Source organism: Suncus etruscus, chromosome 2 (assembly GCF_024139225.1).
Source record: "Suncus etruscus isolate mSunEtr1 chromosome 2, mSunEtr1.pri.cur, whole genome shotgun sequence".
Classification (NCBI taxonomy): Eukaryota; Metazoa; Chordata; class Mammalia; order Eulipotyphla; family Soricidae; genus Suncus; species Suncus etruscus.
This window is the reverse complement of record NC_064849.1, coordinates 102,173,056-102,187,862: the sequence shown is the minus strand read 5'-3', so window position 1 is coordinate 102,187,862 and position 14,807 is coordinate 102,173,056. Positions and strand designations below refer to the sequence as shown.

The window sequence follows — 14,807 nt, the reverse complement described above, 5'->3', positions numbered from 1 at the left end:
GAATATGCAATAGCTATATTTTAAAATATAAGGAACGAGCTCAGACTCAGATTTGAATCCAGACTTAGTTATTAACTATTTATATTACTTTCAGTGAATTCTTTTTCTTCTTAAAGGCTCATTTTCTTTGTAAAGTAAAAATCACACTGTTTTCTATATATTATGGCATTGAAAGGAGTTGAAAATAAGTGGCCAATTGGTGATTGATATCTTTGTTAGTAGCAACATTATCCTTTTTAAAAATACTTGATTAGAGTTGTCTTTCTAATAGTAAACATTATTATATACTTTTTCAAAGTAAAAACCACAGTCACATGTATGTATTTACTTCTAGGATGGTCAAGGATACCTAGAAGATTTAGTAAAGGATATTGTTCAGTGGCTCAATGCTTCATCTGGAATGAAACCGGAAAGAAGTCTTCAAAATAATGGTTTATTGACTACCCTTAGTCAACACTACTTTTTATTCATTGGAACACTTTCTTGCCACCCTCATGGAGTTAAAATGCTAGAAAAATGTAGTGTTTTTCAATGGTGAGCATCTCTAAATTCCGTTAATATATACCTAAACGTCACCTTTAATATAACCATAAATAGTATTGATAATAATCTAATCTGTTTGTTTTTTAAACTGTTTGAAGACAATAAACAATTTGAATGGACTGGATACTTTGATACTTATGGGTATTTTAAAATAATTCTTGAATGACTCAGCAATGCCAAGTAATTTTCTTTTCTTTTTATTTTGTTAAAGTCTCCTTAATCTTTGCTCCTTGAAAAATCAAGATCACTTGCTAAAACTGACCGTTTCTAGCTTAGACTATAGCAGAGATGGATTGGCTAGAGTCATCCTTTCCAAAATCTTAACTGCAGCCACTGATGTAAGTATAACCATAGGTAATAAAACAATACTTTTCATGCTCTCTATATTTTAGCCAAATAAAACAAATTTTATGAATATGGATGCACTGAATTTATATTAAAATCTCTCAAAGAATATATTACCTATATTTTTATCTAAAAGGGAATTCATTTTATATATAAGTTGAAGTATTTTATTTTACTAGCACTGTCTCAGCAAGGTTGAGACCATTGCTTGCCAAAGCAGACAATAGTGTTCCCATAGGGAGGCTGGCATGTTTAGTGAGGGGTGTTGTAACTTTCGGTACAATTGAGAGGTATGTTCCGTTTGTCCACTTTCTAAAAATAAGCATACTTGTAGGGAAACTCTTATAATTATTTTTCTGAAAAGGTAGTAGGCCATATAAGTGGGAATCTTTGGGTTAGATTTTCAAATTATATGCTCTTTTCTAGAGAAACTGTCTCCAAAACAATCAAACTAGCAATTCATTTTTTTTTTTTTAACATTTTCTTTTTACCTTTATAGGCCTGCCGGCTGTATGCAACAAAACATTTAAGAGTGTTACTAAGAGCTAATGTTGAATTCTTTAATAATTGGGGAATTGAATTACTTGTAACCCAACTACATGATAAAAACAAAACAATTTCTTCTGAAGCTCTAGATATCCTTGATGAAGCTTGTGAAGACAAGGTGAAGAGTTTTTATTTTATAATTAAATTCATATGAGTTAGTCATATATTTCTGTACATAATTTACCTGAAATTTTATTAAAAATCACTTTGGAAATATCTGTGCAGCTGTTAATATACTCTCTAATCATATATTTTAGGCCAATCTTCATGCTCTTATTCAGATGAAGCCAGCTTTATCTCATCTTGGGGATAAGGGCTTGCTTCTCCTCTTAAGGTAAATTTAAATAAATTTCTCTTATAGTTAGATTTTTGTTATATTCTGGATTTGTATTTTAAGGCCTAATTTAGTTTATTTGTTACTGTTTTTTCTTGTTTTCATTTTTGGGTCACACCCAACACACCTTGTGCTCAGAGCTTACCCCGTCTTTGTGCTCAGGGATCATTCCTGACAGGATTCAGGGGACCATAAATATTGTCTAGGATTTAACCCAGGTTGTCTGTGCAAGGCAAGATCCTTACTGTACTATTTTTCAGCCTCCTGAATTCAGTTTTGTACTGAAGTACTATCTTATCTATTGGCTTCTAGGGGGCGGGGGGGGGGGGAAGTTCTGCTTTAGAATTGTCTGTATATTCTTTATTGCTGAAAGGGGTTTTTTTTGTTTGTTTTTTCATTTTTTTTTTAATGATTCTTTTTTTGGGGGCGGGGATAATTTCTTTTTCTTCTTTTGTTTTCATTTTTGGGTCACACCCATCAGCCCTCAGGGTTTACTCTTGGCTCTAAGCTCAGAAATCGCTCCTGTCAGGCTCGGAGGACCATATGGGATGCTGGGACTCAAACCACCTTCCTTCATCACGCAAGGCAAACGCCTTACCTCTATGCTATCTCTCTGGCCTCTCAGGGATGGTTTCTAAGAGGTGTTTCTACATTTTTGTCACTTTTTGCTTTCTGCATCATTACTGGGATTCAAATCTTCACTTTGCAAACATAATGACTACTATTGAAAATGAGTGGACCTTTTAGTTTTGGAAAAGAGTGATTCCTAAAGTCTTTTAGCTCATTAAGCATTTTTATTTAAAATATTAAAATATGGTTTGCTTTAATTACAGATTTCTCTCCATTCCAAAAGGGTTTTCCTATTTGAATGAAAGGGGTTATGTAGCAAAACAATTGGAAAAGTGGAACAAGGTAACGTCTTATAAATGAGATTTTAAAATTGAAGTTTATTTTTATCTTGAAAATTAGATTTGTAAATTAAAATTTGTAATTAAATATTTACATATTTATTTGAAGTTCTATTTATTAGTATTTAATATTCTGGGTTTTTAACTATAGTAGCCTGACTAATTTATGTGCATTCTATGAAATTTTGTTTTGTATTAATTGATGTAATTTACTTGGGTAATTTGTCAACTCCTTTTGTTCTTGAGTTTCTTAGACGGCCTATAACTTTGTGTGAGCTCTTTTAAGCTAAAACTAACTTACTTTTCCTAAGTAAAAGGAGGATTGAAAATTGGCTCCACTATAAAACTGTTTAAACTTTCTTAGAACGTTAACTTTATGTAAATCTGGGAACATAATTGTTACTGTTGTAGATGAAAGGAAAAATGTAAGAAATAGGGAATAGTTTGCAATGTTTGTGAACATTCTTATAACTTTATTAATTGACTATGGAAAATAGCGTAAAAGGACTGGAGACCTTTTATGTATGGAGTCCTTGTATGTACTTAGCTCTGAATTTGAGCTCTTCCACCATATACTAACACCACAGATGTAACCCTGGTGACCTCTGATGACTGCAATGTATGAATTTGATGGCCACTACCAGGCCTTTTCAGCCACAAATCACAGACACAAACACTGAACTATCAGATATGTACAGGCATACCAGTTATTGCTGGGACTGACACGTGTACTCTAACCCCAAACACTGCTTGTTTGAGAGACCCCTCAAAATAAATGAAAAATTAAACCTTTATAAATTGTCAAAGCATCTTAGAAATTTATGAAACAATCAAATGATTTTTAGATTTTATGTTATCTATATTGAATAGTTTTTATTAAAAGCTTTCTTGTTTCTGTTAGACTAATGAAGCATACATATAACATGAAATATGAAACCTTGTAATAATTTTGAGAACTAAGATAAGATGTGATAATTTTATTTTCTGTATAGGAGATATTTAAACCAGTTACCATAATATAATTTATCACCTAGTTATACAAATCACAGGATTAGAAAATTACTTATCTAGAACAGTTAAATAGCGTGGTATATAACTGCTATAATAAAAGATGGATTAATGAGTGTTTCTGCTTTTGTAATTAGTATCAGAAGTTTAGGCTCAGGAAAGGATGTGATATTTGAAATGGTATTGAGTAGGTAGACAAATGTTTTTCAAGAGAGGATATTCAAGGAATATGAAGCAGGAAAAGAAATCTCTGGGTTATTAGAACTTACTATCTTCTTTTTTGTTTTTTGTTTTTTGTTTTTTGTTTTTTGTTTTTGGGCCACACTTGATAGTGGTCAGGCTTATTCCTAGCTCTGCGCTCAGGGATCATTTTTTGGCAGGGCTTTGGGAACTATATGGATGGTCTGGGATCAAATCTAAGTCTTCATGTAGAAGACAAGCACCCCGATTGCTGTACTCTCTCTCTGGCCCAAACTTTTACTGTATTATTATAAAAGCTGTACTCCACTTTAGTTGGGTCTAAGATCTCAGATAACTAACTGGTCAGTGGCAAAATGAAGCTGAAATGGTAGTAAAGTAGAACTAGATTAAGAGCCTTATAATGCTCATGTCTACTAAATGAGTTCAGAATTACTGGAAGTAGAGAAATTAAGACAAGTATTTAAAGAATAATCAGAGCTGTGCCTTAGAATCATGATAGGTAGCTGTTGCTGTTTGACAGTCAAAGTTAAAAATCAAGGAATATTAAGATCGGTTTAGAAGCAAGAATTGAACATCAACTTCAGTGATTGTGAGGTGGTATATAGGTAGGGACTCATTGGTTTGGGAAGTTTTTATTAAAATGAGCAGAATTTGTCAGCTGGTTACAATAAATGAGATACAACTTGATTACAAGGTTTCTGATTGGAATGATTGAATATAAACATGTATCATCATTAAGAAATTATGATTACAAAAAAGATTTTCCTGGATAAGGATAATGAAGTTATCTGGTATTGCCTGTGGGATGACCAGAAAACCATGAGTCAAGTGGTTCAGATATGTGTTGAAAGTGACACTTTGGGAATTACTAATGTCTCGTGATAGTTGGAACCTGAAATACAGAGCCTAGAGATCAAAGGTAAACCACAAATTCAGGTTGTCTGGAATGAAAGATACTTCCCAGTCTCTTTATTCTGTTCTTTTCTAAAGGTAATATTTGTTACTGATATTTTTATGCATTAAAAATGGCCTGTGTACCTAGAACTATCTATTATTTATGTAAAAACTAGATAAATTTTATTTACAAGTATAAACGGAACAGCTTTTTCCATTTAGCAATCTGAAAATTTTTGGAGCTGTACATTAGATCTACCTTTTTCTTTTTTTCTTTTTAAATTGGAATGCTTCACAAATTTGCATGTCATTCTTGTGCAGGGGCCGTGCTAATCTTCTCTGTATTGTTCCAGTTTTAGTATATGTGCTGCCGAAGCGAGCACAGATCCACCTTTTTCATTTTTAGACTACACACTTACATTTATTTATATTTAAATTTATTATTATAAATTTATAATATTTTTATTATTTTCAGTTTTTAGTGTTTATTGGATATTCTTTTTGTTTTTGTTTTGGAGTAATAACCTGGCAATGTTTAGGTCTTAGTCCTGGTTCTACATTCAGGAGTCTCCTAGAAGTATTCAGAAGACCATTTGGGATATCAGGCATTGAAACCAGTTTTGTTGCATGCAAGGCAAAAGAGCCTACCTATTTACTATCTATTTAGCCCCTATTGCTGGGAATACCTCTTTTGTTTTTTAACATACTTGTGCAAACATTTCTAATTAAATTTATTGAAATTAACTGAATCCAAAGTATACAAATTTAAGTTTCAGTCAATCCTTTCAAAAATTATTTTCCACTGAATTTGTTTCATCAACTTTTCTTTAGAAGTTTAGGGAGGAGAGAGTGGCTGGAGTGATGATGCAGCAAGGAGAGCTGCTTTGCATGTAGCCATCTGGGTTCGGATCCTGGTAGCACATATGGTCCCCTGAGCACAGTCAGGAGTTAGTTCCAAGCACCGAAAGGTATAGCAACAACAACAAAAAATTAAAAGTGGAGCAAAGGGGCTGGAGAGATAGCATGGAGGTAAGGCATAGTTTGCCTTGCATGCGGAAAGACGGCAGTTTGAATCCCGGCATCCCATATTGTCCCCAAGCCTGCCAGGGGAGATTTCTGAGTGTAGAGCCAGGAGTATCCCCTGAGCGCTGCTGGGTGTGACCCAAAAACCAACCCCCCGCCAAAACCCCAAAAAAGTGGAGCAAAGATGGCAGTGTGATTGAGTTTTACTGTAAAGAATTTAAATAAGCAAGATCTTATTTAACTTTATTCTTTGGACTTCAAAAAAGAATTAACTGAAAACGGGAAAACTGTATAAGCTTTAACATTTTATAGAACATTTGCATTCATATGCCTTTTATCCATGTCAGAGAAGTTTAACATTTCTAAACTATTGTATTTTTCCCCTATTTATGCCTTTAGGATTTGCTAAGTAGCTAACTTTATAAATTTGGTGATGGCTTTGTGATATTCAATTAATATTATTTTGTAGGAATATAATTCAAAATACGTTGACTTGATTGAGGAACAACTTAATGAAGCACTTACTACTTATCGTAAGCCAGTTGATGGTGACAACTATGTTCGTCGGAGTAACCAAAGGTACAGTCCATTTGGTGGAATAATTTATGCTGATCCGCAGATAAAACATTTTAAGCCACAGTTTGTATTAATCCAAGATTTTTTAAATTTTCTAAATACTTTAATTCTGTATTTTTGCTGACATAACCTGAATCTTAAAAGTACAGCATTCATTACTTAGAAATTCCATTGACATGCTCAGTACAGATGATGACACAATACTCAATTACTCATACACTTTTTTATTTGTTTGTTTGTTTTTGGGCCACACCTGGTAGCACTCAGGAGTTACTCTTGGCTCTGCACTCAGAAATTACTCCTGGCAGGCTCAGGGGACCATAAGGGATGCTGGGAATTGAACCCGGGTTGGCCATGTCCAAGGCAATGTGCTCCTGCTGTGCTATTGCTCCAGCCCCATACACATATACTTTTAAGTCTGCTAGTTTCAGCTTTTAGGTCATCATTCTGACATTAGCTAATCTAACTTTCTATTTAAATATTTTTATTTATTCTAGGGGATTACATGATTTAATTTATTTAGTAAGTAATTATTAGCATATTTTAAATACATCAGTTTGTCAATTATTTTATTATGCTAGATTACAGCGTCCTCATGTCTACTTACCTGTACACCTTTATGGACAACTTGTACACCACAAAACAGGCTGCCAGTTGTTGGAAGACCGGGTAAGACAAAGTTCACTTATAGTAATAGCTATAATAGAAAGAAATATCTTTGTGGTGCTAAAGTAATGTTTTATATAGTTTATTTAAAAACTTGGAAACCTTAAAATTAGTGGCATAATTGCCTTAAAGTCATTTCTCTTAGAATTAATTTAGCCATTCTATATTTCGTATTTAAAAATATTACTGGGTTTCATGTGTTTTTCTTATGTATGTGTGACTTTTTGCTTTGCTAGTTTACTTACTATGTAAAGAAAGTAACCCAGTGAAGATGTGGAGATAACTCCGTATCATACATATATAATATTACATATTATTAACACTGAAAAAAACATACTGAAGAACTGAGTTTCTTCTTGTTAGAAAGTTAAATTAAACCTGAAACCAGAGCCAGAGCTATAGCGCATGCAGTAGGGCATTTGCCTTGCACGCACTAACCTAGGATGACTGCAGTTCATTCTCCTGGCATCCCTTAGGGTCCCCCAAGCCAGGAGCGATTTCTGAGTGCATAACCAGGAGTAACCCCTAAGCATCACCGTGTGTGATCCAAAAAAAAAAAAAAAAATCTGAAACCAGATGTCTTATTTATAATGTTTGATAAAATACATATAAGAAACTATTAAGTTTGTGCTTCTTAGGTACCTCAACAGGCTTGGGTAAGTAGTTGTCCTTTAATTCTAGTATGTCTGCCAAATAATGGCTGTGAATTATTTATCGGAACAGTAGTCATCTAGTAGTTTAGTACCTATTTCTTATAAGTATCTCAAGAATACTATTGTATTACACAACTATATCTTTAGGTTTCTGTATTCTTATGTTTTGTAAATGAATTATTTTTATTTTACTAAAATTTTAAATGCCTTTCTCATTGACATTACCAATATCATGTGATGAAATCAAGGCATTAATTTATTAGTTTTTTATTTAAAAGAACTATGGCCCAAAGAACTACAACTAACATTGTAATACAGGGTACAGAGGGCTTTGTTAAGCACTTATATGTAAATATTCATTGAGTTATCAAACCTTCGAACAGATAACTCATTTTAGAGATCAGGAAATTAAAGCAGGAAAAGGGATATTTATGGTTAATTTATGTAAGGCTACCTAGTTACATAAGTGCTAATCCACAGAGTTAGCTCCTTAGGTCTCATACTCTATTATTTTCCTCTTATCTACCAAAAAATTTACATGACATTTTTAGAATTTTAAATACATAAAAGTTACTTAAGAAACTTTCAGAATATTTTTAATGCAGTAGGACTATGCATTAAAACAGTTATTCTTATGGTATATTTTTCCTTTCTCCAGAATATCATTGCAGAGCTCTGTCACAGTGTTCGCACACCAGATTTGGATATATGGGAAGAAATTAAAAAATTAAAAGCATCTCTCTGGGCCTTGGTTTGTAATAAACTTCCTTGGTTTGTTTTATTAACTTTGGGTGGGAGAGAATCCCGGGTATTGCTCAGTGCTTGTTCCAGACTTGGCATTTGGCAATCACTGCAAGTGGGCTTAGGGACCATACTGGGATGACAGGATCAAACCTGGATTGGCCATGCAAGGCAAGTGCCTGCCCACTGTATTTTCTAGATTCTGTAATGTACTTTTTAGGTTTTTCTAAGTTTCTCATTAATATTAAACGAGATTATTTTATTTGAAACCAGATTATTTTTAATCATTTACATAAATTTTTTATGCTGGAAAATAATTGACTGTTAGCTTTCTTGTTAAGACAAATGGAACTTACATAATTGTAATCTTTTGTCTTTTTGTTTAAAGATTCTCTACTAATTTGAGTTTATTTGGTTTTTGTATTTTCATTGTTTTACCTGAATGTTTTACGTATCTTAAAAAGAGTACTTTTCTAAATGTATTTAATTTTTTTTCCAGGGAAATATTGGCTCATCAAATTGGGGTCTCAATTTGCTACAGGAAGAAAATGTGATTCCTGATATTCTAAAACTTGCAAAACAATGTGAGGTTCTTTCAATTAGAGGGTATGTCATTACCTTAGAAATCTTTCCATTTCATATCATATTTATAAATATATGTAGGCAAAGTAAATTGAAATTCCTGTAGTCAGCCCATTAGAAATATTCAGTGAAAGTTCTGATCACAAAATAAATTTAAATGTATTATGTTGAACATCCTAAGAAACCTTTTGTTTAAAGCTATTGTTTTATTATTATAGTGTTGAAGTTTAGTGACAATGTAGTGTCTTAGATATTCCAGTAGTCCACATAGCTCACTTATTTCAAATTTACCTCAGGAAAAATTATATATCTCCTTTTTTCCTAATGCTATCTTATTTTCTTAAAATTACCTTATTTTTGTACCATAAGACAGACTTTTTTTCCCTCACAAAAGATGGGGGGAAATTTCTGTGCATCTTATGGAGCGAATGCTGCCTGGAGCTGAAACCTGCGTGCAGGTGTGGAGAGTATATACTAACTACTTGACATCCGCAGTGTCATGCCCTCAATAGTGCAGAAATACCGCATAGTATGAGCAATCAGGTTAATGCACTGTCACCATCACATGTAGAGCTTTCATTTAAGACTATTTGATTGCTGCTGCGACTTTTTTTTTATATTAATGAAAAAGTATTTAAAAATGTTTTTATATTTTCTGATGTAAAATAAAGAGTTAGGTATATGTGTTTAACTAGTTGTGGACCAGTCTGTTGTAGATATACTTCTGCCTTGCAGGCTGGTTGTTCCCACCTGCCATCTCCTGAGGGTATGTCACATTGAGTATTTTAAATATTTTAGTATACCATTTGCTTTAGAATTTTTTTTCTTTTCCTTGTCTAAAAACTATGTGCGTCGTATAGTCAGGTGTGTCTTATAGAGTGAAAAATATGGTACTTACTTGAAATAAATACCTTTGTTGGGAAGATTTTTTCTTTTTTTTATTGCTTCTAATATATTCCTAACTAGTAATCAAAGTGGTTTTCTTTAAGTGCTTTAAAGAAAATGCAAAAGTATATACAACAAAACTAATATACTATTGTCATTATTATCTTTTATATACAGGACCTGTGTATATGTGCTTGGACTCATAGCCAAAACCAAGCAAGGCTGTGATATTCTAAAATGTCACAACTGGGATTCTGTAAGGCATAGTCGCAAACATCTATGGCCAGTGGTGCCCGATGATGTGGAACAGCTCTGTAATGAACTCTCCTCTATCCCAAGTACCCTAAGTTTGAACTCAGAGTCAACCAGCTCTAGACATAATAGTGAAAGTGAATCTGCACCGTCAAGTGAGTATCATGAAAACATCACATAAAGTTATTCACAATCAATACTTATATTAGAATAATTTAAATATGTTAAAATTATGTAACTCAGTGAAATTATAGTTAAGATGTAAAATACTGTGTCATATCTCACCTGGTGTAGGATAATTACTTAATAGCAGTTACTTTTGAAGAATACTGTATCTTTCCCCACAGAGAGTATAGCAATCAATTTGTACAGTTCTCTTCACTTGCTTTCTAAATTTAAACAGCCTTTGGAAAAAGCCTTCTTAGACTTAACTGAGTTATATATATATATATATATATATATATATATATACACACATACTAAGACATGTGTCGAAGATTCATTTCCATTTTATTTTTTGCTTGTTAGAAAAGAAATTTCAGTATGTATATTTGACTCCCCTTTCATTTGATTGAAATATATATAAACTCTTCAAATTATTGAAATAGAATGTATTTTTCAAGATAATTTTATGTTCACATTGGATAGAAGCAGTAAATATTTAGGTTAAGTAATGGAATGCTTAAAATAGTATAAAAACCAGATTAAAGTGGTTTGAGGGGCCAGAGGAATAGCACAGCAGATACGGTATTTGCCTTGCACACAGCTGAACTAGAATTACATATGGTGATATCACCCTCAGCATCACATATGGTCCCTGAGCCTACAAAGAATACTTTTTTGAGGGTAGAGTCAGGAGTAATCACTAAGGATTGCCCCATCCACTCCCCCCAAAAGTAGTTAAGATTATTTTAGCCTTGTGCTGACTGTTCTTAGGTATATAAATCATTTTTAAAAAGAAAGAAATTTTGCTTATTAAACTAGCAAAGATTAAATTTATCTTTGTTTGCAGACTATATTCCTAATTTTAAATATAATTCAGTGTGGAGAATATACATCTTAAATTGACTCTTCTATGGAATCAGACTTTGAATATAGATGTTTCTTTCAGTACTTAAGGCAAAAATGAAAAAGATAATTGGTTTAAAACCTTTTTAAAATGTGACTTTTTCTCAGCACTCCTGGTCCTCAAAGCACTACTGAGGGTGACTGTAGATCACAGAACAGCCCTGACCACCTCAGGTGGACTCAACCCTCTCTCCAAATAAATTAATTAAACTTGACTTGATTCTTTGTACTTTTTAAATTAAGAATTGATTATTAGGGGCCGGGAAGGTGGCGCTAGAGGTAAGGTGTCTGCCTTGCAAGCGCTAGCGTAGGACGGACCGCGGTTCGATCCCCCGGTGTCCCATATGGTCCCCCCAAGCCAGGAGCGATTTCTGAGCGCATAGCCAGGAGTAACCCCTGAGCGTTACCGGGTGTGGCCCAAAAACCAAAAAAAAAAAAAAAAAAAAGAATTGATTACTGGAACTGGAGCCATAGCACAGTGGGTAGGGTGTTTACCTTGCATGCAGCCAACCTGTGTTTCATCCCCAGAATCCTTAATGGTCCCCCGAACCTGCCAGGAGTAATTTCTGAGCACAAAGCCAGGAATAATAACTCTTAAGTGCAGGTCAGTGTGACCCAAAAATAAAAAATATCCTTTATTTTTATTTTTTAAAACTCTATTATCTTACCTATTAAGATTTGGAGAAAACCATCAGAAATCTGTTACAACTCAGTCAGCATTCATAGAAATTCCTTTTTGCTTTTATTTTTATTTGGAATATTAGGAGGTTTTGAAGACTAGAATAATCAAAAAAAGGTATTTCATGTAATAACTGCCATTAGTAATCCTATAGTTTTACTTTGGAAATTACAGAATGTTCTCTTAATGACGTAGCACAGTTTATGCATATAAGACCCATTTGGGAGAACTAGAGAGACAGTATAAGGGTTAAGTCACAAGTCTTGCATGTGGTTGACATGATCCCTCCCAAGAATTATTGGGTGTGGCTCTAGAGATCTTGACACCCCAACACTGGTGGATATGGCCCTGGAAGCCCCCTAGCACCTGGGGAATGACCTAGTTACCATGATGTGGTCTTTGGGCTCCACAACCAGTTGTGCTAAGGGAATCACTCCAGCCAAGGTTCAAAGGACTATATGTAGTGTTGGGGATCCCAGTTGGATCAGCCACATTCGAGACAAGTGCTTTACAGTGTACAGTCTCGCCTGTCCTTGGTCTTATTATTTTTTCAGATGATCTTTTATTAATCTTCCAATATAGGTATGTTTGCAATGGAGGATGACCGATTTGGTAGCAGCTCTACAAGTACATTCTTCCTTGACATCAATGAAGATACAGAACCAGCATTTTATGATCGGCCAGGACCTATAAAGGATAAAAACTCATTTCCTTTCTTTGCTTCTAGTAAACTTGTGAAGAATCGGATCTTAAATTCTCTTACATTGCCCAATAAAAAACATCGTAGTATTAGTGATCCAAAAGGAGGAAAATCATCATCTGAAAATAAGAGCAGCAACAGGCGAATCCGAACTCTTACGGAACCTAGTGTTGATATTAATCCTAGTGATGATTTCACTCCCATGTCCACAGTGCAGAAAACATTGCAATTAGAAACTTCATTTGTTGGAAATAAGCACATTGAAGACACTGGTAGTACTCCAAGTATTGGTACAGAGAATCACAGAGAAAACACAAGTCGAGAGCGATTAGTTGTAGAAAGTTCAACCAACTCACATATGAAGATACGCAGCCAGAGTTTTAATACAGATACTACAACAAGTGGCATAAGTTCAATGAGCTCAAGTCCTTCACGAGAGACAGTAGGTGTAGATGCTACAACTATGGACACAGACTGTGGAAGTATGAGTACTGTGGTAAGTACTAAAACAGTTAAAACAAGCCACTATTTGACACCACAGTCTAACCATCTCTCTCTCTCCAAGTCAAACTCAGTATCCCTGGTGCCTCCAGGTTCTTCCCATACACTTCCTAGAAGAGCACAGTCACTTAAAGCACCCTCTATTGCTACAATTAAAAGTTTAGCAGATTGCAACTTTAGCTACACAAGTTCTCGGGATGCCTTTGGATATGCTACTCTGAAAAGATTGCAGCAACAAAGAATGCATCCATCCTTATCTCATTCTGAAGCTTTGGCATCTCCTGCAAAAGATGTACTGTTTACTGATACTATCACCATGAAGGCAAACAGCTTTGAGTCCAGGTTAACACCAAGCAGGTGAGCAAATAACCCCTTAATAATCAACAGTTATGGTTGCTTTAACAGATTTAAATATAATGCGTTAGCCAGGGTTTACATCTCATAGGCTACAGACTGGCCTTTTAAAATTATTTACTATGGTAGGCTAGAAGCTCCTAGTTACCCGATATGATTTTAAATGGATTCTTGCAGCTGCGAGGGGGGAAAGAAACTCCTTAGGCCCTAAAAATAAAGACATATGTTTTACAAGGATATACAAGTTACAAGCTTTTTTTCATTTATTTCTCGCTTCTGCAAGGATCGATTTTAAAAAGAAGCATGTCGGGGGAATCAGGAGCTTAAGACCTACAATAACAAACAACCTTTTCAGGTAGGTCAATTTAAGGCTCCAAAAGTTGGCTTTTTTTTTTTAAAGATAACTGAAATTCTTTTCAGTTTGCTTAAAGTAGCTATGACTATTAGATTGAAACCTAATAAATAATAAATTACTTGGAGCTTGTGATTCAGCAGTAGCAGTTTGCTTATACTCAAGAACATTTAGGGGCATTCTATGCCATAATAAAAGATTACATAAGCTGCCTGAATAAGCTAATTAAATTTAGATCTCAGCTTTAAAAAAATATGTAGTGATAAATTTTATTATTGAAAAGGTTCTGTATCTATTTTTATTGTTTTTGGGCCAGATACTTAGAAAACATCCTTAGTTTTAGACTATTTATTCATGTTTATACAGATAGATTAGTTTTTGTGAAGTACCTCAAAAAGTACCTGACATATTAGGTATACTCAATAAAGTTAGTATACCTAATGTCTCATCATCATTATTAATAATTAGGTCTTTAATCCATTTGGTTGTTGTATAAAAATTTTATTAATAGAATTATATATTATGCAGTGTTTCAATAATGCCTGGTAGCAGTACATTATACTCCTCTTTTAGAATTCTTTTGTATGTAGTAATTCATGTGGAATGTATTTCATTGGCAATCTGGTAATTTAGGAAAAAGCCACGCAAACTTATTTATTGCTTACCACTATACATCTGTATAATAAAATTAATACATTTTATTCAGTGTTGGTAGCTTTTTCACATTTATTGTTTGTTGATATTCTAAAAAATCATAACTAAATTGATATCAATTTCAGGCCTATGGAAACGACTAGAAATTTTTACTGATAGGAATATCATAATAGATAGGACAGTTTATAAAAGGTAGCAAAGGAGATTTTTAATACAATAAAGTGAGAACTCAAAAGCAGTGTAAGCATTAATCTGAAGTAAAATAAGTGGTTTGGGCTGGATAGATAATACAGTAGGAAAGGCATTTGGATTGCATGCAACTGATCTAGTTTTGATACCTAG

At 33.8% G+C, this 14,807-nt stretch overlaps 1 protein-coding gene and 1 non-coding gene across 2 annotated transcripts in view; one reads left to right on the top strand and one right to left on the bottom strand.

Moving 5' to 3' along the window:
• The window catches only part of RICTOR (RPTOR independent companion of MTOR complex 2), a 131,395-nt gene that overhangs the window by 100,562 nt on the left and 16,026 nt on the right, over window positions 1-14,807 (top strand). Inside the window, exons 21-32 of the mRNA XM_049767670.1 lie at window positions 335-534; window positions 755-881; window positions 1,388-1,552; window positions 1,692-1,768; window positions 2,602-2,680; window positions 6,272-6,381; window positions 6,960-7,047; window positions 8,356-8,448; window positions 8,938-9,044; window positions 10,083-10,312; window positions 12,487-13,462; window positions 13,743-13,814. Coding sequence (XP_049623627.1) covers window positions 335-534; window positions 755-881; window positions 1,388-1,552; window positions 1,692-1,768; window positions 2,602-2,680; window positions 6,272-6,381; window positions 6,960-7,047; window positions 8,356-8,448; window positions 8,938-9,044; window positions 10,083-10,312; window positions 12,487-13,462; window positions 13,743-13,814 — 2,324 coding nt within the window. The remainder of the gene's footprint in view (window positions 1-334; window positions 535-754; window positions 882-1,387; window positions 1,553-1,691; window positions 1,769-2,601; window positions 2,681-6,271; window positions 6,382-6,959; window positions 7,048-8,355; window positions 8,449-8,937; window positions 9,045-10,082; window positions 10,313-12,486; window positions 13,463-13,742; window positions 13,815-14,807) is intronic.
• On the bottom strand, window positions 5,056-5,162 carry LOC126003232 (U6 spliceosomal RNA). Its single transcript, XR_007493765.1, has one exon. It is a non-coding gene; the product is annotated as a U6 spliceosomal RNA (small nuclear RNA).